We start from the raw sequence: 26410 nt of genomic DNA, 5'->3' as shown, positions 1-26410 counted from the left end.
AATACTAATAGTCAGTCAGAATATTAAGTATTTAGTAACATTTATTTATTGGATTGTTTGTCCATTTTGAATGGAAGTCCACCGCAAGCAAACAAACAAGCAATAGTACAATACACAATAGTAAATTTCTCAAAATGCCCAATTCTTACAATACATACCTGTGTATGTCTTACAAAGTACGTCATATTAGATCATGGCTAATAATGCATTATTATAGACATAGTACAAACTCATTACATTTAATCAAAATTCAATGTTATGAATATTGAATCATGCTGAGTGGTTTTATCACATGTTTTCTATAATTTCTTAAAGTTGTCCATTATAAAAGTAACAACAATTAAACAACAGTAATGATGGGGTCTTCGAAATGGCATTGATAAAGACAGTGGAACCTTTTCTCAATGAAGTTTGATAAAACAACACAATCTAATAACAAGCTGACTTTGCAAAGTCGAGCTGTTTATATTTCTTTGATTGTGTACCCCGATTCGGTGTGAACCCGATATACGAAGGTAATTGTTGGGGTCTGTAGGTCCTCGGTGTAGAGTACCAAAGTGTAATTTTATAGCCATTCATTGCCATGGAAACTGGATATAAATAACCTCACCTTTCCGGAGTGTTCATGGGCCCAAGAGCAAAAGCAAGAACAAAAGCAAGAACATGCTTGTTAGCCGCTGAAACTCGGAAGTTTTTTTTATTTTCTTGGCAACAAATTAAACCCGAAAGTGGCACCGGAAATATATTTGCGTCCCCACCCCCCTCCCTCCCTTTTTACGGAATTCCTGGATCCGCCCTTGCTTCGGTGGGGCAAACGAGATATCTCTTTGGTAAGGGTCTACCTTCGGAACGATATCGAGTAACCTCGGTTGTGTCCTTCACAATGTGGCTGTAACACGTCAGTTCATTGTGTGAAGCAAATGTAAACATAATCATCTTACTCATCTTGCCAACGTTTAACCTTACAAGTATTTTCTCAACCGTCACTTGCAGTGTCAAATTAAAACACTGGGACAAACGTTGCACTTGTTGCTATGGGTCTTGCAAGCAGCTAGTACCACAGGTATTCCGTTAACCCTCGTGGTTGTCATGGCAACCGATTTACTGCAAAATATGCATGGTTTACAATGTATCTTGTCACCGGTCAGTTGGAATGAGCATTGAGTGTTAGAATCCATTCTTGTCAAGAGCTACTCATCATCCTTCTTTTTTCCAGCAGACGGATTGCAGATTACTGTACAGGGCATGCAAGTAAGTGTAAAAAAAAGGCCTATCATCGATGACAGAACAAAAACAAACAGACAAACAAACTAAGACATCCCCCCCCCCCAAAAAAAAAAGCATACCTAAAACAAAAACAAATCGAAACTACATGTAGATCTATCGTCTTTGGGACACGATACATAATGGTATAATTTTGAAATTGATAGGCAGAGGACTTTCTGAGCTAACCTCTACACAACTTTTGAGGAGAAATAAAGAAGAATAAGGAATTAGTACAGATACAGAAGGTGATCCGAGAGGATACTCGGATCACCTAAAAATAGAATAAACCCAGGTGGACCTTTGCTATTCTAACACACTACCTTTCTGATACTCATTTAAAGCTTAGTTACTCTACTCTTACTCTACTTTCGTTATACTTGCAAATAATATACACTGATGATATAATTAGCAAGCAAGAGACACCGGCAAACAATAGAGCACCAGGACACGGTTTAACAGTCATGAAAGTATGTATAACAGTGGACTCCTGTTATAACAAAGTCCTTGGGACCGGCATTTTTTTTTTCTTTTTGGTTATATCGAAATTTCGTTATAACCGAAAAAATAAACAATAAAAAAAAAAACACGAACAAACAAACAAACAAAACGAATAGTATTGCGGCCTGAATTTTTATATCGTTGTAACCGGAATTTTGTTACAACCATGTTCGTTATAACAGGAGTGCACTGTATCAGCACTTGCTATTTGGCGGACACAACATTGGTGTCTTTCTTTTTTCTTCTTCTTCAGATGTCATGATTTTAAGATTGAAACCAAAAAGAAAATGATGTGAAATATAGAGACAGACTCAGAGGCGAGGAGAGGGGGAAAAAAGCGGCGCACCTCCCACATCACCATCACCACCACCACAAATCAAAGCATAGAAGCTTGAGGCCAACAAAGTTGGGGAAGCCCTTATTACCAGCCCACTCAACGCCATTTTTTTGTACTGCTGTCTGGGTGGCTAATATCAGCAAATGAATACTTGTATTGATGAAATGATGCTTGGCTAAAGAAGTATACTAGTAAAACTAGACTACAATATAGGGGGTGTTTCACAAAGACTTTACGCCGGACTTTAGAGTCGAAGATAAGATCGACTAAAACTGATGGTATCTCATTGGTTTCTCTTTTCAGCCTTTTCTAATGTTTTCAGAATCCACTTCAAATTCTTACCAAAATTTAGTGAAAAAAATCTTCCGTCCATAATTTTATTTTGTTAACTCTTTATGTGCCACGTTCGCACGTCCGACTCAGTCGACGGCGTGCCAACTTCGCATATTCTGCTCAACAAACAAAGCCGCCAAGACCGATCGATAAACCGCTAATTACTGCTAATCCCGCGGCACAATGAAAGCGTTTGTCGTGCTTTTTTTCCCCTCTCATATACGGCTTGCATTATTATATGTGGTAGTCGGCTATCAAGCGATGTTCCCACCTAGATTTGCTCGTACATTCTAAGTTTCTGTCACGGTTTTATGTGCAAAAGTCATGTCTTTACAGTAATGTAGCAACTGGTCATTCAAAAGAAAAATTGAAAATAGATTCGTCATACAATTTATATCGAAACGAAGTTTGACATTCCACTTTAACTTTGCCTACTATTATGCCCATCTTAACAGAAATTTGTAGAAGTTATACAAATTGGAAAAACAGAATTCTTTCTCAAAGCATGACTACCTTCGTGCCTCAGAATAACGTGGCACACAGGGGGCTTCCACCATGGCACATGAAGAGTTAACTAATGCCTGTATGAAAATGTCCCCCCAAATTTCATTTTTGTATGAAAGTTAGAATATTACTGAAGCCACTCACATCCTACCATGATTTTCAGTTGATCTTAAAATTAAAGAGAGACTTAAATTCTATATGAATCATCCTCCCTGTAAACGGAGAATTGCATGGTTATAGGCCATAATTGATGTTCATACATTTTACTCTTATTTCTGCCTAATTGTGTCCTGGAAAAATAATGGAGCGGAAACTGCCTGTGTTCAAAGTTCTCCAATGAAATTTGAATGATTTTGAGAGGAAAAAGCAACAAATTTAACATCACAAATAAATAAAGGATACGAGTGAAATTACAGAGAGGCTGGGATTTCGTCTTCGGTTTGGGTAGACCTAGTAATATAACATTTTCCGTTCTTAACTGTTTGAGTAACCCCTTCACCAGCCACAACTCCCACCGTTCCCACCGCTGCCGCCCCCGCCCCTGCCGCTGCACATGTACCGGCGGCGACTCCAGTAGCCCCGATGGATTGCAGCACGGCTACGGCGCTTCCGGCCGCCACACCGCCGCCGTTGGCAATGGCTGCACTCGACATCATGCTCGCGGCGAACGAATTGGCGACGATGCCACTGGCTGCGAAGCCCAATCCTGGTACGATCATGTTACCGACGACAAATGCAGCCGCTCCAACTCCAAGTCCAAGGGCGGAGATTCCCACTCCGTAGCGAACCATCTTCTTCTTCATAGGATTTCTCCGAGTGCTAGGCATGGTTGCAGAGCACCCTTCACCGAAGACATCCGTCTTAGTCTGGGACCACGAGTCAATGAACTCCTTTCCTACCATCACGTTGATTTGGGGATTTACTCTGAAATGATAAAAAGTGTCAAATCATTATGATGACATTACTTTCTGAATCTTCCATACCCATGCAGGTATGTAGTTTCCCTATGTATTATTGGGACTACTATTACTGCACAGGAACGCTTTATTGATAATTCATCGTGCATTGCCCTGGGCAATGCTAGTCTGACTGAATTCATTGTATAGGGTAAAATGCATGCACATGACAAAAATAAGCACACGTTTCAATGTGCTTGCATACACTACATTTCAGGATGAACTAGAATTATCACTGAAGGTGATTAATACCCCCGCCTCTAGTGTTGCTTAATACCAAATTTGTGCATTTGTGACCGTGCACCTCAAAACGAACATAAAGTCGCACACATTGATTTTGCGTGAGGACTGAAAATAAGTGAAATGGGTCAACCTAGCCGAACTTGACTTTTTCATATTTTCTGAAAGAGCGGGTGTTCTTTTACATTTCAATATGCTAAAATTTGGTATCATAAAACGGACAGGAACGTGTGTTTTTTTAGCAGTTTATCTCGAACATTTTTGGTAGAATAGTGTGATTAGGTGTGTCTTTAGAATCTCTTTTTCATATCTGAAAAACCTTGTCCACACTCTTCAATTTCAACTCTAATAACTTTGGAAAGGATAGTGCTACTGCTTTGAAAGTTGGCATTAATTATGAACAGAATGTGTTAATGAGGCATGCTCAATTTCAGTTTAATCTGATAATCCCTTCATTGTTGTTGCTCTGGTGGTTTACTTCCTGTTTTTTGTCCTATTCATTGCACAGCCAGCACGGTTTGGTAAAGATTAAGCGCTTGAATAGACACTGTACTTCAGAGCCTCTTTTCTCAGTTCACACTTTTCCTGAGTTTGTGCTTTCTTTCCAATATTTAGATAGGTTAGGAGAGTCCATTTGATTTGAGTTATACGTCATTTTAAAGCTTAAAGTCTGCTTTTTCAGAATATGGTCTTAACTAAAAATTTATGTCTGGCGACTTTTTGTTTGTTTTGAGGTGCAGGGTCACATTTGTCGAATTGGAAACAGAATAATTTTAGTTTACTGTACAATTACACAGTTGACACTGAGCATAAAACTTACAGCAAATGGAAACATGCTTTCCCCCAGCATCACTACACTTAAAGACCATCATACACACCAGATTTGGCCTTCATAGCTTGGTTTATTTTGATACAAAAATGAGTGGTTACCATGGCAACACATTTTCCTTAAACTAAGACATTGGTGTCTTGCAAAACTACACTTCTAGATCATGATACATATTAAATTTGACCTTAATTGCTTGAATGATGGAAAATTTATTCGATCTCCAAGGTGTTGGTAAAATTGTGGTTACCATGGCAACGGTTTGTGTGACAAACACAAAATTTATGTGTTCCACATCTATACCTCAGGACCATAATGCCTACCAAATTTGGTTTCAATTGCTTGAAAACTGTGGAAGAAGTTCACTCCACAGGATTAAAAAAAATGCGGTTACCATGGCAACGCATTGTCCGATACAAACACAAAGGACATTTTGTAAAACTATACTTAAAGAGCATCATACACACCAAATTTCACCTTCATAGATTAAATGGTTCAATTTGATACAAAAATGAGTGGTTACCACGGCAACACATTTTTCTTATATCAACACATTGGTGTCTTGTATAACTACACCTCCCGATCATCATACATACTAAATTTGACCTTAATTGCTTGAATGATGTGGCAGTTATTCAATCCACAAGGTTTTGGTAAAATTATGGTTACCATGGCAACGCTTTGTCCGACAAACACAAAAATTATGTGTTCCACATCTATGCCTCAAGGCCATAATGCCTACCAAATTTGATTTCAATTCCTTCAAAACTGTGGAAGTTGTTCACTCCACAAGATTTCGAAGAAAACATGCCGTTACCATGGCAACGCTTTGTCAAGTACAAACACAAAGAGTGTCTTGCATAACTACACCTATAGATCATCATAAGCTGTGTTCAGACGGAGGCGGTTTTGGTCGGAGTAACTTCGGAGGAAGGTCGGAGGAAGCTTGGTCGGAGTAACTTCGGAGGATAGGTCGGAGTAGTGCCCGTCTGAACAAGGTCGTGGTAACTTCCTCCGATCGGAGGAACTTACCACGACCTCTTCCTCCGACCCAGATACTCCTGAGTTTTCTCAGGAGTATCTCGCTACCACGACTAGCCGGTCGGAGTAAATTGCTCGCGCGGACAAACAAGAATGGAGAAGACAAATGCCACTGGTAAAAAAGTACAATCGCATGGTCGACGAGCGTGGCGCTACCACTTCCGGAAGTTACACCGACCCTCGCACATAAATTGGTCGGAGTTTCTTCCCACGACCATCGTGTGGACACAAGGGTCGTGGTAAGATATACATTAATTTGATTTTTTATTGCCGTGCCATAAATTTTTACTCCGACTAGAAATACGTCTGAACAAGGCTATATAGATACCAATTTTGAAATTGATCGCTTAAATACTATGGAAGTTATACAATCCACACGGTTTCGGAAACATTATGGTTACCATGGCAACGCATTGTCCGACAAACACAACAAAAAACTTGTCTTGCACATCTATACCTCAATATCATCATTTATCCTAAGTTTCATTTAAATTGCTTCAAAACTGTAGAAGTTCGCGACGCAAGATTTTGCAACAGACCGACCGACCGACCGACCGCCGCCCGCCCGACCAACATCACGGTGATTCCTGTATTTATACCCCCTTCACACTATGTGTGGCGGGGGTATAATACAGACAAGCTGTGATGGTGGAATTTCTCATGAATATGTAATAGAGCATAACCTTCCAATCCTGGCCATTGTTCAGGACCATTGTCAGGGTGTTAACCACACACTCCCATACACACCCATTGACCTCTGTGCAAAATTAACATTTTGTACAGAGGGTTAAAAACAGAGCAAAATCTTACTTCAAACCTTACTTCAAAATAAACCTTGAATTCAATGAAACTGATTTAAAATTTATGCTATCATTTCTAAATTACCTCCAACAAAATTGCACACTATTCAGCTATTGCTCATATCACCTCCTTGCTCATATCAATGTCAGTGTTATCAGATACAGTTTTGAACTAAATTTTATAAAGGATCAAAAGTGCGAAATCTTTTTTGCAACACTTAGTAGGGTAGCCTATAATACAATTGTGGCTTAATGTTTCAACTCGTCGGCTCTGTAGCTGTGTAATCAAGCGGTCCAAAACGATTTTCATGCCATGGCAAGAGTACATGCCCAACAAAGAGACCAACCAAATCATCAACTGAAACAGAACATCATGCACTTACCATCCACAATCATGGCAATCTTCACTATTTGGATAACCCACGATTAGCAACCTTCCGACGCGTAGCCCAATTCATACCCGTAATCTGTTGAAGGCCACGTCAGTGGCCTTGAGTTACATTTTTTTTGTCATTTTGTTATTACGAGCAAGTATTTAAGTGAAAACTTATGCTATTTCACTCAAATACATTTAGTTTTAACAAACCAAAGCAGAAAAAAAAAGTTTTATCATAAAAGTGAAATGTTATAGCCAAAGAAGTTGTCAAAATATGTTTTTGAACAGAGTACCACAGTAAAATCAATATATGGGACTACATGGACATTGATTTACATGACTCACAATTTTTCAAATATCTCAGCAGTGTTAAAAAAAAGATAAATTAAACACCGTAATTTCTTATAGTCTAGTGTCCTAACATACCAATGAATGTACAAACTTAGGTAGCGTCTAGAAAATTTGGAAAACGATAAAGGAAATTTTAAAATATGTCCAAATTTTTCATATTTTTTTACAATTACGGTATTTCTCAATACGAATATTGGTTTTTAGCGTAGAATATGAAAATTGTATTTGAAAATTATTGGAAAATAATTTTTTTTGGTGTAAATTTTCAATCTATCCTCTTCAAAGAGCATCACTTAAAGGGGAAGGCTAGTAACTGATCAGTGGGAATCAGTGGAAATGCTGGGAGATGATTGTTCCAATCCTTATGGGATTCATTCCAGAGTTCATTGTATATCTATTGTTGTGTGAAAATGATTTGCTTCAGAACGGTCTCATATTCAAGTAATGTGCAGATTAATGCTCCGTCACTGACCAGGGACGCTAACCTGGAAGCATTAAACTGCACATTACTTGAATATGAGACCATTCTGAAGCAAATCATTTTCACACAACAATAAGATATACAATGAACTCTTGAATGAATCCCATACGGATTGGAACAATCATCTCCCAGCATTTCCACTGATTCCCACTGATCAGTTACTAGCCTTCCCCTTTAAAAACTAGAAATATAATATTTTTGAATAATTTCCATAATATCTGTGTGGCCCTAGCCCTACAACTAAAAATGCCAAAAATACCCTCAGCATGCAGTTTACGGGATTTATTTTAAAGGAAAGAGTTCCTTTTGGGACAGCCAACCCTATTAGAATCTACACACACCTGGTCAGTGCTGGGGGGCGTTTCATCAACGAGTTCGTCGGAGGTTTTCACCAACAAATTTGCTATCAGCCAATCAGACGCAAGGATTTCAATAGCTTTTAACAGTTGTCGGTGTACATCACTGACAAAAAGTTTCATGAAACACCCCCCAGATCTATACAACTCTAACTAGCCTAGTAGCTTGCGATACGCACGGATGTACGCTGTCACTTTTGGGTAGCTGTCCCAAAAGAAACTCTTGCCCAATCTTCACCTACCCTGTCGGTTTTGTCGACCTCCGACCTTTTCAGGAACCACAGTTATTCAAAGGATATACTGTGCTGCTGATTCTGCGATATTCTGAGAGAGATTGATGTACAAGGAAGTCGACGTCAGCACAATTTTGAATATTGCTACTGGACAAAATAATGTCACCCTCCATTACCTATCATGGGCGTCACCAGGGGGGGGGGGGGGGGTGCGTTGGGTGCGAACGCACCCCCCTTCAGATCCTTAAAAAAAAAAAAAAAAAAAAAAAAAATCAGTCTGCGAGCGACCTCAACGCCGGACGCTGAATAATTATTCTTTTCTATTTTTTTTTTTAATATTTGGCACCAGGGACACACAACACACACACACACACACACACACACACACACACACACACACACACACACACAAAAATCGTCGGCAAAAACAATTCGCACCCCTGGTTCTGCCAGCACTGATTTTGTACATATCTATTAGTATTCTACAGTGTTTACTATTTATCGACCGTACTGTACATCCGTGCGATACGGAGCACTTATACACGTTTGCACGTACGTGTGCTACTTACAAGTAGGCCTATGTAGGGTCTATGTTCGTTACTTCTGACCAATCCATATTGCCAGCCCAAGAGCGAGCCTTAGCCTCATTAAAAAGAAATGAAAACAAAATGGAGGGGCAAGCATATCATTTTGCCCATCCCCCCTCCCCCTCCATAATTCCAGAGACAAGAAGATTTTTTTTTTGACAGAAAAACAAAATGTTACCCCCATAAAAATATTGGAGGGGCAAGCATATTTTGATTTTGCCCCCCCCCCCCCATAATCAATAATTCCCGTCATGAGAAGATTTTCTTGCTTTTGAAAGAAAACAAAAATGTTGCCCCCATAAAAACATTGGAAGGCAAGCGCACCATTTGCCCCACCCCACATAATCATAATTCCCGCGATGAAAAGATTTTCTTGCTTTTTTGTTAGAATTTAAGAAATCTGTCCAATTATTTCACCCAAAAGCAGTGGCGTAACTACGGGGGGGGGGGGGGGGGGTGCGCCCCTCCCAATCCGCTGGTAAAAAAAAACAACAAACTTACCGAAATAGTAGTTCAAGTGTTAGTAAACTGCTTTTTGAATGAAAGGGTGATCAAGAAATAAGATATTTTTTCTATGATTTCTTTTAACCATAATTAAATAGGTATATAGTGTGAAACATTGTTCAAAAAACCCGAACCCGACAAAAGATTGTGATTCAGCGTGATTCCTGGTTGGCATTCTGCATATTATAAGCAGGATGTGCGCAGTGTACTCAGTACATCCGAACGAAGAGTCGCTACAATGTTGCGCAATGTGATGTAGAATGTACACCTTTGTACAATGTACCTCACGCTTCGTTATATCAAAGCTAGATCATCGATTTTGCAGTGTTGCTTTACATACTAAATGTCTTGCATTGCCAATAAAAAGACTTGACCTGGGCTAATTCCTAACTTTTCCATGTATATAATACACAAACACAAACAAACACGCACAATTAGTTTAGGAAATGCTCTAAAGTGCAGATTTTGGACATCCTTTCCACGGCGCCACCTCGCTGGTCATAGCTCCCCCAGTCATGAACACAAACCCACACCCTTGACTACAGTGGCGGATCCAGGGGGAGGGGCGCACCGGGCGTCCCCCCACCCCCTTTAATTTCCAAAGCGAAAAAAAAAAATAATATAGCTTCAAACGACAGTTTTTGGACAGCAAAATGTCAAAAATTTTCAAGCTCGCTCGCTCCTCTCGCTCGCATTTAGTCGTAATGCCATTCTCCTGAAGTTGCTGCCAGTAATTGCCGGCAGTTGCGCCTGGTGCGCCCCCCCCCCCCCCCCCCCCCGCTTTGATTTCCAAAGCGAAAAAGTATTGCTACAAACGGCAGTTTGGGGACTGTAAAATGTCAAAGTTTTCAAGCTTGCTCGCTCCGTTCGCTCGCATTTAATGTTTATGCCATTCTTCTGATGTTGCTGCCAGTAATTGCCTGCAGTTGCGCCCGGTGCGCCCCCCCCCCTTAATTTCCAAAGCGAAAAAATATGGCTAAGAACGGCAGTTTTTGGACTGTAAAATGTAGAATTTTCAAGCTCGCTCTCTTCGCTCGCTCGCATTTAATCGTTATGTAATTCACCTGATGTTGCTGCCAGTAATTGCCAGCAGTTCCGCCCGGTGCCCCTCCCCCCTTAATTTCCAAGACGAAAGGATATGGCTAAGAACGGCAGTTTTTGGACTGTAAAATGTAAAATTTTCAAGCTCGATCGTTCCGCTCGCTCGAATGTAATCATTATGCTCTCCTGATATTGCTGCCATTATTTGCCAGCAGTTGCGCCCGATGCGCCCCCTTAAATTCTAAAGCGAAGAAATATAGTTACTTACTGTAAAATGTCAAAATTTTCAAGCTCGCTCGCTCTCTCGCATTTAATTGTTACGCAATTCTCCTGATGTTGCTGCCAGTAATTGCCAGCAGTTGGGCCCGGTGCGCCCCCCCCCCCCCTCCTTTATTTCCAAAGCGAAAAAATATGGCTCCAAATGGCAGTTTGGGGACTGTAAAATGTCAAAATTTTCAAGCTCGCTCTCTTCGCTCGCTCGCATTTAATTGTTATGCCATTCATCTGATGTTGCTGCAAGTAATTGCCAGCAGTTGCGCCCGATGCGCCCTCCTTGATTTCCAAAGCAAAAAAATATTGCTACAAACGGCAGTTTTTGGACTGTGAAATTTCACAATTTTCAAGCTCGCTCGCTCGCTCGCTCGCATTTAATTGTTATGCAATTCTCCTGATGTTGCTGCCAGTAATTACCGGCAGTTGCGCCCGTTGCGCCCCCACCCCTCCTTTATTTCCAAAGCGAAAAAATATGGCTCTAAATGGCAGTTTTGGGACTGTAAAATGTCAAAATTTTCAAGCTCGCATTTAATTGTTATGCAGTAATTACCGGCAGTTGCGCCTTTTGCGCCCCCCACCCCTCCTTTATTTCCAAAGCGAACAAAATATGGCTCCAAATGGCAGTTTTTGGACTGTAAAATGTCAAAATTTCCAAGCTCGCTCTTTTTGCTCGCTCGCATTTAATTATTATGCCATTCTGATGTTGCTGCCAGTAATTGCCAGCAGTTGCGCCCGTAACGCCCCCCCCCCTTAATTTACAAAGCAAAAAAATATGGCTACAAACGGCAGTTTTGGGACTGTAAAATGTCAAAATTTTCAAGCTCGCTCGCTCCGCTCGCTCGCATGTAGTCGTTATGCCATTCTCCTGATATCGTTGCCAGTAATTTGTTGTTTCACACCGTCATTCCATAATCCATTTATAGGGGGTACAACCCCCTCCGGCACTTCCTCACCCTCCCCAACCCTTGCTCGCTTAAACATTTTAGTGTCAAAACGCACCCCCCCCTTGAAAAAATGCTGGTGACGCCCCTGCCTATCTATTTTGCTATCTGACACTGCGGATTCTTTGCACTGGCCACTGCCATGCCGCACTGGGAATCCCCGATTGCAGTCTGTGCTTGGTCTGTGCAGTGGTACTGTACCAATATCAATATTGACACGTACGTATGTGACATACGGCACTGACATACGCGACATACCAAGGAGGTACTAGGCAAAGCGATACAGAACCTGCAGTACACGTACAATAGCGAATGCCCATAGGTGCAGATAAAACAATAGAAACGTTCGCACGTCGCCAGGTGCTTGAACATAAGAGATTCCATTCCAAATACTGTAGTCAAGGCGCTAAATTCCTGTAAAGGGCTTAATTAAGGAGTTCGTTCAACCCAGCCCGCAGAAAAGGTTTGACCACACAGGATGGTAGATGGGACCTCCAGGAACACCTCCAGGTAGTATGTGGTTCACAATTGTGGTATCAATAAAATCTTACAGGCCACTTTTCATCATTATTAGTTGGCATAAACGTAAAGAGTCTGCGCGCGCCAAGACTACTATACGCACCACTGGCACAGTGCATGAAGCTCGATATGGGACGTACAGTGCCAGTGGTACGTGTAGTAGTCTTGGCGCAGACTTTTTTTCGACCAAAAAGGGGTTTGAGCCTGCAAACTAAAGGCCATGTCACACCTTTCCGGGTAAGCTACGCCGGCTTGCAACGAGTAGGGATTTGCCAGCACACAGGAGAATTTTCTGCGGGCGGATACCTTACCTGCTAGACGCGTGCTACTTACCTGGTACTTGCATGTATTCCGTGTGTCCTGCGTGAAAGCTTCGAAGCCAACCCGTTTTCAGTTACGAGCGACATACGGGGAAAGCGAAGTACCTGCGTGGGAGTTGCCTGCGAGGTGCTGCCACTAAGGGCCTCCTAGTTGTGTTCTGCGTATACCTCTGCGGGCAAACCCCCGCGACTCACCCGGAACAAATTTTGAGCATGTTCAAGGCCTTGTCAAACCGTGCATGGGGAAGCCTTGCGGGATGACTTGCGGGGAAAAAAAAAAGTCTACCCGGAGCTCCCCGCAGTTGGCCTGCACCTGGCAGTACTGACCACGTATCTCGCCCGTATTCCTAGTTGCCCGGAGGTGCGCACGCTAGTCCGATTTACCTGCAGCCAATTTTTGAGCATGACCAAAACTTTTTCCGAGTGAGCCGCGGGGATTTTACCTGCAGAGGTCCACACAAAACACCAGTAGGAGGCCCGCAGCTGCCGCTTGCAAGTCACAAGCAGTTGACCCTCTTAAAGTACATAAGTTGCCCGTGGATCTATGCAAATCAACTTCCTTCAGAAGAATTCCTCAGTCACCAAGTTGTCAGCTCTCAATCGCCACCCATGCGCCTGACACGCAGGTCACATAGAACGTAAGTAGCACGGGTCCAGCATGTATATATAGACCCACGTGAAACTCGCCCAAAGCCTTGTCCGCCCGCAAAAATTGTCCTGCGTGCCGGAAAATCCCCACACGTAACAAGCCCCCGTATAGCTTGCCCGGAAAGGTGTGACAGGGCCTAAACTTGACTGCGGGTAAATAGGACTTGCGTGCGCTACTCCGGGCAACTACGGGCGAGAAGCATACTAGGTACTGTCGTGTGCGGGTTATCTGCGGTAACCTCCGTGTATCAAAAAATGTTCTTCGCAAGTCGCACACAAAGCTTGCCCGGAAACGGATGACAGCACGGCCTTTGTGACGCTGTTTGCTATCGTTTTAAAGTACATTGTAGATTGTTAAGAAGGAGATAAGATTGAACAGAAAGTACATATGCATCTTTCAAAAAGAGATAAAAGCTTGAAATTTGGCATCAACTTTTCCAATGTGTCATATTTTAAGACACAATAACATTCACACAAAAATTCAAGACAGCAGCCATTTATCAAGGTTGTCGTTAATGTGCTACGTAAAAGTTGATTCTCAACCTAAAACTTAATAAAATTGTCATTAAAAAATTATTTTGTTGTCTATTCATTTGTGTTCGTGGGCATTCGAACAGTATAACTAGTGAAAAACCATGTTGAGGGTCCCCTCCCCTTTTTTTATTTTCTTGTATGTTACTCTATTGGTGTACAAGCGTAAATGATGATGTTATATATCCAATAATTTTGGGGTAGACAACTTTCTATTTTACCATATAATATCCATCTATAATTTTGCAACAACAAAGAAGAATAAAGTGAAAACAAAAAGATATCTGGAATCCAGACACGTTTGTTTCTTTTGCCTTTCGTGCACATCACCCATTGTAGATAGGGTCTTAAACTACCTACCTCAACACTATCAAATTAGCCTAGATAAAAGGGTAAGGACGCCCAAGACTTTGCCTTCTGTGATTCTCTCCTTAGCATTAATTCATTACTGCACATTTTAATACAAATTTACATGTCAGGATTTTTCATTTTATTTTTTTTTTTTTTACAATAACTTACAAACACAAAAGGACGCTTTTAATTCCTTTGGTGTATAATACAGTGTACGTGTCTATTCCTTCTCCAGAAAGGAATGTATCTGCATTCTTGAATAAACTTCTATTAAGAACATGTACAATCAATTGCTTTCCTTTGCTCTTTTCCAAGGTTGTTTCGAATAACCATCGCTCTGTAAATACTCCAAAAAGCTAACATTAGAATATCACTGGCTTTGCTCTCTGTATTCACATATATTTTGAAGGGAAATTTGTGTCCATACATTGCTAGAAACTACTTTGGCCTGTACTTTGAAGTCAAATATGTGTTGAAAATACGACGGATGCAGCTTTTTCATGCATTTTACTATTCGAAAATAATATCTTCCTTTCAATGGCTGTTTTTTTCAAAATGTGTTCTTATATACCTTTGTTTACAAATTTTGCTGTAACTTAAGAATGCTTCTGTTCCCCAAATGTGGTACACTTGTGCAGAAGGACATGCTTATTGAGCTTTTTGAAATTATTGCCTGTAGTTTTTAAGTTATTGACAACTGAATCCTTATTGGATGATACTGGTTGCCATGGCAACAGGAAAAATACATTTTTGGAAAATAATTAGTATCTTTTTTTATTGCATTATCTATCAAATTTTGCAGCAGTATGAGGCAGTTTGGGGGTTAAAAATCACCTGTATGCATCTGGTTACCATGGTAACCATGCACAATATTATACATTACAATGTGCCACATTGTATTGCTGACATCTCTAGAAACATATTATATATATGTACATAATAGTGTTATGGAGTTTTGATAAATTCTTTATGAAATGAATGCAAAACTGCGTCACCGACCCCGTGGCATGAAAAGTTAGTTTGCAGGCAAAAACCCTTGTTTGTCGAAGAAAAAGTCTGCGTTCGCCAAGACTACTACATGCTCCACTGGTGCTGGCGCCTGCAGCAGTGCCAGTGGCACGTGTAGTAGTCTCAGAAGCGCAGACTCCTTTACCGTTTTGTCGCCACTAAAGTGGCCTGTAAAATTTTATTGATACAATGTACCACAATTTGGAACCACATACTACCTAGGGGTGTTCCAGAGGGTCCAACTGACCACTCCATGTAGTCAAACCTTTTCTGCGGGTTGGGTTGAATGAAGTCAATTTTTCTGGGTCCCTGCGCCTTGACTAAAATGGATGTAGGTTCTCAATGTCATTCCTCATTATAAATGTGCACACACACACACACACACACACATACACATTATATAGGGTTTATATATGTTTAATGAATAATCAAATAGAAATACAGTGTACATTAAAATATAGTATAGGTTTGACAACTACAACAGAAACGTAGGGCCTACTATTTTGATCCATGGTCCGTTTAAGCATATATTTTTGTCATTAATCAAAGCAGGTTATCCGTAATCCCCCCCCCCCCCCCCCCCCTCCGTGCACCGGCACCCCCTCCCCCACCTTTAATAGTGTGTATGCGTGTTAAAATCTTCGATAGCAGTTACACGTGTATTTACTGCCAGACGTGTCATATCTCATGAAACCTCATTACGTACATGTGTGTTTGTTGCGACCGCCCCTCTCGAATAAAACGTGTTTGCATTGTAATGAGGAGAAACTGCAAGAATCGATTTACTGCATTTTGTATTGATTAAATTTATAACTTGATTTTCCTCAAAAGAAAAACAAATATTTCATTGAGATTATTTCTGCATTTACGCGTCTCCATCATGTTTTCATAAAATGAAAAACAAAAACAAAAAACCGAAGACGAATCAAATTAACATTGAGAACAAAAATCACCAGCCAAAACAATTATTTAGTGTTTGCATTTTATTTTTCTTATTGACCCAGGTCCCTCTAATCAATAGGCTCTATGTGTGATAACTTCTTGTCCTCATAAACCTCGCATTACTTTTATGATGTTGGATTTTTGTTATACCTCTGATGAGCCGACAGTTCTTTTAAAAATATAATAAAAAACGAAGTTCGTAGGCAGCTTCTAGTGAAATTGATATCATCATCATCATATCAAAGGGATAGTACAGTATCAGTGGAGATGAGAATTGGGCTTTTAAGTTTTTGCGAGCTACCAAAAACACACTTATGATATAGCACAGAACATACCATTTTATTGGGAATTCAAAGTTTATTTGCTGAAAATCTGGTTTGGAATGACTGAAACATCCAAAAACAAAGTAAAACAAAGCGATCGTAATAAAGTGTGGGTCTTTACTGAAATTGCTCTTTTTTGGATATCTCAGCCATTTCAAAACCAATTTTCATCAGATAAACATTGAATTCCTCAAAAAATTACATGCTCTTTCATATTTTATAAGAAGTTTCTCATTATTTCACACACACAAAAAAAGGCTGATGTAAATATAGTGAACACGTTTAGCACAGAAAACGGGTTTCCATCGGTTTCGTGCTCTTTTTTCATTTGTTTTTTTGCTCAATGTTTTCACTAATTATCATTTGTTTCTGGTCAGTTTTCCCTTTCTTTGTTTATATATATTAATATATATATATATATATATATGTGTGTATATATATATATATATATATATATATATATATACATATATGTATACATATGGTTAAATACGGCCGCCCTCCTATTCCCTGGCAAGTTGGTGAATCAGGGTGCAATGGCAAAGAGAGTAATAAACACACGTAATCTTATTTTGTCTTCATTTTTCCTTCTGACGGGATAGCTGGATAGCCCGAATGCAACTAGCTGGTCTGTTTGTATAGCTGGCCAGTTGTATGTACTTGGGTTGGACCCCTTTACCGGATTATGCACCTTGAGTTTTCCGATAACGAAATGTCGATTCGAGATCTTTTCACGTGTCTGGGTTTGTGATTCTTTCACAAACGGGACTTCCAATTTTCCACTTTTCCTAGTGAAGAGGTGCAAAGTATTGTGCCTCTACTAGAGGGGACGTTATGACAACTCACACCATTGCTCAGCTAGACTTGAGATAAGTGGGATTCGAACCCGTACCGGAACATAAGTCTTTAGACCGGAAGTCATACGCTGCCGACTGAGCCACCTCGTCATCTTTCATGGTCAATTACACAACTTTCTAGCTGGCAAGCGATATGATTCTCCTCCTGCTGAAATTGGTGTATGCCTTCTCTCCCTTGACAAGAAAGCGTCTGCTTCTTCATTGAAGGAAGCAATGGCCGAAGCTTAGATTCCAGGGAATTGAGCTCCTTAATCCAGGTCAGACCAGTATTCTAGGGGCAGTTAACTAAATTCGACCATTAGAGTCCTTTAATGGCAGTATCTTATCAGAGTAGGTGAAGACAATTCAGCTGAAGGTTTTTTTCTTATCTTTTTTTATTCTCTCTTTATCAAACGAAACCGTTTCCTTACTGATCGAGGGCACAAATGACTAGGGAAACTGAACACCCATTGATGTTGTATGGGATACGGATCCTAAAGAAAATAAGCTTAACATTTTTGCGCAGCAACAATGTGCAGTCCTTTGACAAGAGATGGTGATGGCACCACTAAAATCTCAAATTATGATTGAAACAGCACCTGAAAATTAAGACTGAAAATAAAGAACTGCCCTCATTTATTAGGGCACAGATCTCCAAGAATAATTGGGACGGAAAACTCATCCTGAGCACCTGATTCGAGACGGTAACATCCAACAGGAATTGTGATCTCACAACCCTTCAGCCTATCAACAACTTAGATACGATCTACGCAAAGATATCATTACATAGGATGACAAAATGTTTTCTGAAACATTTTCTGAAAACAGTATACAATTGCACTGATGAGCATAACATCACATCGGCATCGGCAGTTTGTTTTTTTTTTAATCCCTTTGATCTGAGAGAGTTTCGGGTGGGTCGTGGTATTGGAAAGACAAAGGCCTTTTCAGCTCTTTCCTGTACAGCATACCTTTCTTCCAGAGCCCAACATCAGGCACTGACAGGGTGCGACATTACTTCAGACTTGCTTTGGTGTGGCATGCAAAATGCCTAAGTAGTATGGGTCAGAAAACAGAGCTCACTGACACATTAACTACGTTGTACTTTAATAATCGTGTTCATGTTCAGCAAGGACTGATGAGCAACAATGTTTATGGGGCAGCCAGCGTCAACGAGGGTAGGCATCATCTCGTCATAACTTGGGAGCAGATCATCAGACACCACCTATCTGTTCAAGCGGCGCTGTATCAACATTTCGAAGATGAGTGCTGCTACAAGTGAGTCTCTACTGGAATAATGACAGCATGGGTCATGATGTGATCCCTGACTTCAGGAAGTGGAGTTGGAGTAAAGGTGGCACAGGAACATGGCAATTACTAGTACCAAGGAGGTTCAAGAGAGCCGCGGCCGAGCCCGAAATGTTGATACAGCGCCGCTTGAGCAGATAGGTGGTTTCTGATGATCTGCTCCCAAGTTATGACGAGATGATGCCTACCATCGTTGACATTGCCGCAATGTCAGCTTCTCGAAGAAAATTATGTTTGCTGTCACAACTAACGCGATTTCCAGGGCAACGTCAGAGACGTCGACGTCGGAGACGTCTTCAAACAAAAGGACAACTTATTTGCTTGGAAGTCACGGGGATGTTGGCACGGCTTTTGCAGTCGCAGGGACTTATTAGAGACGTCTTTTCTCAGTGACTTCTCCATTTCTTCGCCATTATGTTATTACGGTCTCCACAAGATGCCGGGATATCTCAAAGATGTTGCTGACCAATTTAGTCCCCACGAACTGGCCACAGTGATAGAGACTTCGCAGAGACGTCTCCGAGACAAGCTGGAAGACCGAAATAGTCTCTGCAAAAATCGAAAATGTTCGAATCTCGTGCGAATCCTGGAGATTGGGCTCGTCTCCATGAGACGTGCGTAGCAGAGATGTTGCGGAGACTAGAGTTGCAACCTATAGTCTTCAGACCAACGAGATACCAACTTATAAAGTCTTGTGATATCATACCCATTCGCGTCCAAGCGCTTTGGATAGAATCTTAATAGACCCTAGACGGTGTCATGAAAGTTGTACTATAGCATATCTAATCTGCACCCCGTTAATGGTGTCACTGTGACACCTGTGAAATAGTATTCTTGTTCCCTCCATGTCGTCACCAGGACCGTCATATTCTCCAAATGGCATATTTAGCTGTGGTGGCATATACAATTTCCTACAAATACTTTAGAATCGAACTTTCTTACACAGGTTCGAAAATAGCAAATTGATGCCAACCTGATGTATTCAAAACTCTCTTAAACACGACAGAATCATTTCTTCTTCTTTTTTCATCCAGATTAGGAGTCATCTTCATATCTATTATTCCATTGAATTTGAATCTGAATTATGAAAACCTATTGTGTTTGAGGATCCCTGAACTGCAACAGAAAAATGAAAACACTTCTCTCTTTAGTGGCAACGTCAAGGAAGCTGGTGTAATATAGAGAGTAGCCCCCCCCCCCTCCCCCTTATTGCTAAACTATTAATGCATTAGGTAGCAATATGATTCTATTTCTGACATACGTATGTTTTTAATCGCATTCCTTGCAGATGAAGATGAAAATAATAATCCAATAATCAAATCTTGAAAACTCTTTGAAAGGGCATTACCCATTATTCTAACTAGCTCTTTTGGCTGTCATTAAAGCGAATGCAATCATATTGAACTCCACAAATACCACCAGTCGGTGAGGACATTTCCTCTTAGCGCCTGTACAAATAAAAAATAGAATGATTGTGATATAAACTATGATATTCCATAGCTTAGGACAGAACCTCACATAAAAGCTTGTGTAGCCAAGTAATAACAGGCCATAATTGAAATGATGCAGAAAAAAATTACCGTAAATAATCATTAGAAATGAAATTGAAGGGTTACCAAGTCTTCAAATTTAATTGTGAAATAAGGATCTGAGTGAGATCCCTTGAACCTTACTCTCAGAAAGGGGTTCTAATTATAATTCATGAGTTTATACCTAGTGTTTGAAATCTTTAAAACGAAAGCAGATCTCTTTTTATATTGATGTTACTCGTGAAAAAGCCCACTTCTCCCTCTCTCACAGCCCTCAACAACTGCAATTCTATTAGCAGGGCTGGCATTCCTGCTATATTGACTTCAGGCAAGCCATTATTTAAATTACCTATTGTGAATATGTTTTGACCCCAAATTACCTTTAGGGAGACCTTATAAGGAAAAGTTGACATCAGACCATAAAAACAACTTCAGAATCGAATTCCCTCTAAAAGCTGACTTTTTAGATTATTGTAACACTTTAAAGGTTTTTTTAAATGTTATACTGGCTTTTAAACGTAGGTGGCAGCCATATTGGATTTTGCAAATATGCCGCCCCGAAGGGCGCCCTTCACAAGAAATATGCCTTTTTTCAGCCGTCGACAACTGCAATTCTATTACTAAAGCTGGCATTCCTGGAATATTGACCATGGGCAAGCCATTTTTAAATAACATGTTATGAATACAACGGCTTGACCCCTAAATGACCTATAGGTGACCTTATCAGGAAAAGTTGATTTCAGACCATAAAAACAACTTCAGATTCGAATTCCTTGACCCAGAAAACCTCTTAACCTGACTTTTTTAATGATTGCAGGGAGGTGAGAGGATCTCTCACCTCCCTGATGATTGTAACTCTTTTATGTTTTCAATTGCAAATGACAAAACCTACATGGCGGCCATATTGGATGTTGCCAATATGGCCGCCCCAGAGGACGCCCTTCTTGGCGCCCATCAAAAATCGAAATAGTATGGTTTGGGCTATATGTGTGCCAAATTTTGGTGCTTTTGGAAGAATTTGAACCAAAAATCCCTTGCGAAAATTGTGTCCGGTTATACAATGCGATTTCGCACCGCGCAAAAAGACAACTTTTTTAAAGACATGTTAGAGGGGTATGTTTGAAGCATATTTTCTAAAAACTGGAACGAAAAATTGACATAAGTTGGCTGAATTCGTAATTTGCAGGAGTCTGTGAATAAGTGGTGATATTTTTAGCCGAAATTTCATCCTCTAAGTACGGAATTCAAAGCCACGAAAAAAAAAAACCGTCCGGTAACATGGGCGTCACCAGGGGGGGGTGCGTTGGGTGCGAACGCACCCCCTTCAGATCCTTAAAAAAAAAAAAAAAAAAAAAAAAAAAAATCAGTCTGCGAGCGACCTCAACGCCGGACGCTAAATACTAGTAATTACTCTTTTCTTTTTCTTTTTTTATATTTTCCACCAGGGACACACACACACACACACACACACGCACAAAAAAAAAAAAATCGTCAGCAAAAACAATTCGCACCCTTGGTTCTGCAGCACTGTATTCTACAGTGTTATACTATTTATCGACCGTACCGTACATCCGTACGATACGGAGCACTTATACGCGTTTGCATGTACGTAAGCTACTTATATATACAAGTATGTAGGGTCTATGTACGTTACTTCTGACCAATCCATATTGCCAGCCCTAGAACGAGCCTTAGCCTCATTTAAAAAAAAAAAATGGAAAAAAATGGAGGGGGAAGCATATCATTTTGCCCACCCCCCCCCCCATAATTCCAGACACGAGAAGATTTTCTTATTTTTTTTTTGACAGAAAAACAAAAAGTTACCCCCATAAAAATATTGGAGGGGCAAGCATATTTTAATTTTGCCCCCCATAATTAATAATTCCCGAAGTAAGATTTTCTTGCTTTTGAAAGAAAACAAAAATGTTGCCCCCATAAAAATATTGGAAGGCAAGCGCACCAATTGCCCCACCCCACATAATCATAATTCCCGCGATGAAAAGATTTTCTTGCTTTTTTGTTAGAATTCAAGAAATCTGTCCAATTATTTCACCCAAAAGCAGTGGCGTAACTACGGAGGGGGGGGGGGGTGCGCCCCCCTCCCAATCCGCTGGTTTAAAAAAAAAGACTTACCAAAATAGTAGTTCAAGTGTTAGTAAACTGCTTTTGAATGAAAGGGTGATCAAGAAATAAGATTTTTTCTATGATTTCTTTTAACCATAATTAAATAGGTATATAGTGTGAAACATTGTTCAAAAAGCCCGTACCCGACAAAACATTGTGATTCAGCGTGATTCCTGGTTGGCATTCTGCATAATTATAAGCAGGATGTGCGCAGTGTACTCAGTACATCCGAACGAAGAGTCGCTACAATGTTGCGCAATGTGATGTATAGAATGTACACCTTTGTACCTTCGTTATATCAAAGCTAGATCATTGATTTTGCAGTGTTGCTTTACATACTAGTCTATATAAAAATATCTTGCATTGCCAATAAAAAGACTTGACCTGGGCTAATTCCTAACTTTTCCATATACACACACACAAACAAACACGCACAATAGTTTAGGGGATGCTCTAAAGTGCAGATTTTGGACATCCTTTCCCCGCTTGGTCACTTCGACGCCACCTCATGAACATAAACCCACACCCTTGACTACCAGTGGCGGATCCAGGGGGAGGGCGCACCGGGCTTCCCCCCCCCCCCCCCCTTTAATTTCCAAAGCGAAAAAAAAAATAATATAGCTTCAAACGGCAGTTTTTGGACAGCAAAATGTCAAAATTTTCAAGCTCGCATTTAGTCGTAATGCCATTCTCCTGAAGTTGCTGCCAGTAATTGCCGACAGTTGCGCCTGGTGCGCCCCCCCCCCCCTCCCCTCAATTTCCAAAGCGAAAAAATATAGCTACAAACGGCAGTTTGGGGACTGTAAAATGTCAAAATTTTCAAGCTCGCTCGCTCCGTTCGCTCGCATTTAATCTTTATGCCATTCTTCTGATGTTGCTGCCAGTAATTGCCTGCAGTTGCGCCCGGTGCACCCCCCTTAATTTCCAAAGTGAAAAAATATGGCTAAGAACGGCAGTTTTTGGACTGTAAAATGTAAAATTTTCAAGCTCGCTCTCTTCGCTCACTCGCATTTAATCGTTATGCAATTCACCTGATGTTGCTGCCAGTAATTGCCAGCAGTTCCGCCCGGTGCCCCTCCCCCTTAATTTCCAAAGCTAAAAAATATGGCTACAAACGGCAGTTTTTGGACTGTAAAATGTAAAATTTTCAAGCTCGCTCGTTCCGCTCGCTCGAATGTAATCATTATGCTCTCCTTATATTGCTGCCGGTATTTGCCAGCAGTTGCGCCCGATGCGCCCCCTTAAATTCTAAAGCGAAGAAATATAGCTACAAACGGCAGTTTGTTTGTTTTTTACTGTATGATGTCAAAATTTTCAAGCTCGCTCGCTGGCTCGCTCGCATTTAATTGTTATGCCATTCACCTGATGTTGCTGCCAGTAATTGCCAGCAGTTGCGCCCGGTGCGCCCCCCCCCCCCTTAATTTCCAAAGCCAAAAAAAAAAAAAAAAATATGGCTACAAAAATATGGCTACAAACAGTTTTGGACTGTAAAATGTCAAAATTTTCAAGCTCGCTCGCTCGCTCGCATTTAATAATTGTTATGCAATTGTCCTGATGTTGCTGCCAGTAATTACCGGCAGTTGCGCCCGTTGCGCCCCCACCCCTCCTTTATTTCCAAAGCGAAAAAATATGGCTCCAAATAGCAGTTTTTGGACTGTAAAATGTCAAAATTTCCAAGCTCGCTCTCTTCGCTCGCTCGCATTTATTTGTTATGCCATTCACCTGATGTTGCTGCCAGTAATTGCCAGCAGTTGCGCCCGGTGTGCCCCCCCCCCCCTTAATTTCCAAAGCAAAAAAATATGGCTACAAACGGCAGTTTTTTTTAACTGTAAAATGTCAAAATTGTCAAGCTCGCTCGCTCGCTCGCATTTAATTGATATGCAATTCTCCTGATGTTGCTGCCAGTAATTACCGGTAGTTGCGCCCGTTGCGCCCCCACCTCTCCTTTATTTCCAAAGCGAAAAAATATGGCTCCAAATGGCAGTTTTTGGACTGTAAAATGTCAAAATTTCCAAGCTCGCTCTCTTTGCTCGCTCGCATTTGATTATTATGCCATTCACCTGATGTTGCTGCCAGTAATTGCCAGCAGTTGCGCCCGGTGTGCCCCCCCCCCCCCTTAATTTCCAAAGCAAAAAAATATGGCTACAAACGGCAGTTTTTTTTAACTGTAAAATGTCAAAATTGTCAAGCTCGCTCGCTCGCATTTAATTGATATGCAATTCTCCTGATGTTGCTGCCAGTAATTACCGGTAGTTGCGCCCGTTGCGCCCCCACCTCTCCTTTATTTCCAAAGCGAAAAAATATGGCTCCAAATGGCAGTTTTTGGACTGTAAAATGTCAAAATTTCCAAGCTCGCTCTCTTTGCTCGCTCGCATTTGATTATTATGCCATTCACCTGATGTTGCTGCCAGTAATTGCCAGCAGTTGCGCCCGGTGTGCCCCCCCCCCCTTAATTTCCAAAGCAAAAAAATATGGCTACAAACGGCATAATGTCAAAATTTTCAAGTTCGCTCGCTCCGCTCGCTCGCATGTAGCCGTTATGCCATTCTCCTGATATCGCTGCCAGTAATTTGTCGTTTCACACCGTCATTCCATAATCCATTTATAGGGGGTACAACCCCCTCCGGCACTTCCACACCCTCCCCCCACCCTTGCTCGCTCCCTCGCATACTACCCCCCCCCCCCCCCAAGATTAAATCCTATCTACGCCGGTGCCCTTTCCCCGCTTGGTTTCCCTCAAAAAACAGTAAAAATCTAGGGATTGAGAGCTTCCTATGTTCCAAATGTCTGTCCAAAAAATCTCGTAAACATTTAGTGTCAAAACGCACCCCTCTTGAAAAAAAGCTGGTGACGCCCCTGGGTAATAGGATCTACTAAGTATCCTACATACCTTGTTGGATTCGTTGACTTCCTAACCCTTGGGCGCTCCTTGTACACAGTGAATTCTGTCGGGCTGGTCGCAGCAAACTATTGACTCCCCTGTCTTTGTTACGGCATCCACAGACAGTTATTCCATACAGTTACTATGCTGCTGATTTTGCCATGCACTGAGAATTTTGATGAGATCTGAGACTGATGTCGTCAATGGAAGTCACCAGAATTTTGAATAGCCAGGTAGCCAGGCAGCAGATATCACCCTCAGTCAAACGGTCGGCTACTGCATTGCACACGGCGTGCACGCGCACGTTGCAGTTTCTGATATATCGATCAATGCTAAGAATATGCAGTCCATCCGACCTGTCGCCGCCGCGGTTCGCTGGGGTGAATAGCCCCAAAATGCTGTATGGTGTCTTCAAGAAGGCACATCAAAATCAGCATCCATATCCATCACCGGCCACTAACGATCGTGCGCCATGCATGTATCAAAACATTGCTTTAGCAATGCTTTTGATTAAAGATGATTTAAACGCTTTCAAAGAATAGTAGCTTGAGTATTAAACAGGAGAAGTCGGAAATTCGAAAGGAATGGTCCGAATTAAAGCACATCAGCACTATTAAATGAGTACTGAATTCACGAATGATGAATCACGGCATGTAGCATTAAGATTGAAGGGGAATTCCAGACGATTTTTCATAATTTCACATCATGTAGTAGATAAATCGACAGCTCCATGTATAGATTTGTGGAATTCATTGTGGTACTTGAGCAGAGAAACGATACTCTGAAAGATCCTAAACAAATTACGCTGTACAGTGTTGGTGGCATAGGAGCCGCACATATTTCAGAGCAGTGTAAATAATTCCATTTTACCACTTGCTTTGCAAATAAGCTCTTCAATTGTAGAAGTCATTAATGATACCATCGTTTTATTTTTTTTAATGTTTTTTTAGCAGACTGAATATTTTTCAATACTCTTCCATCTTATTGGGAATATTTTGCTTTGTATTCCTCTTGTAGAGCTATCAAAGGCATAATTTACCATTTGCAGATGAAACAAAAACCCAGCATTAGTGTTTTAAAAATAGTTCTAAAATGTGAGTTACGGATAGAAACAACCACTGTAAAAAATTGAATCGGTAAAATCGA

The 26410-nt window shown here is 40.9% G+C and overlaps 1 protein-coding gene across 2 annotated transcripts; it reads right to left on the bottom strand.

The window, feature by feature from the left end:
• Nucleotides 1-252: 252 nt before the first annotated feature.
• On the bottom strand, nucleotides 253-25580 carry LOC139740834 (uncharacterized). Of its 2 annotated transcripts, none has more exons than XM_071651407.1 (2): nucleotides 8608-8743; nucleotides 253-3862 (listed from the first exon to the last, which is right to left on the bottom strand). In XM_071651407.1, exon 2 carries the CDS (start codon nucleotides 3838-3840, stop codon nucleotides 3349-3351), a length of 492 nt encoding a protein of 163 aa, XP_071507508.1. In that variant the 5' UTR covers nucleotides 3841-3862; nucleotides 8608-8743; the 3' UTR covers nucleotides 253-3348. The 2 variants fall into 2 exon arrangements, with proteins under 2 accessions (XP_071507508.1, XP_071507507.1); XM_071651406.1 differs by lacking the exon at nucleotides 8608-8743 and adding an exon at nucleotides 25274-25580 and having other exon boundaries at nucleotides 254-3862.
• Between the last annotated feature and the right edge of the window lie 830 nt (nucleotides 25581-26410).

Source organism: Diadema antillarum, unplaced genomic scaffold (genome assembly GCF_040938485.1).
Source record: "Diadema antillarum isolate AM-2024a unplaced genomic scaffold, OU_Dant_1.0 seq00000887_RagTag, whole genome shotgun sequence".
NCBI classification, from domain to species: Eukaryota; Metazoa; Echinodermata; class Echinoidea; order Diadematoida; family Diadematidae; genus Diadema; species Diadema antillarum.
The sequence above is the reverse complement of the archived record's forward strand: the minus strand, read 5'-3'. Positions and strand labels throughout refer to the sequence as shown.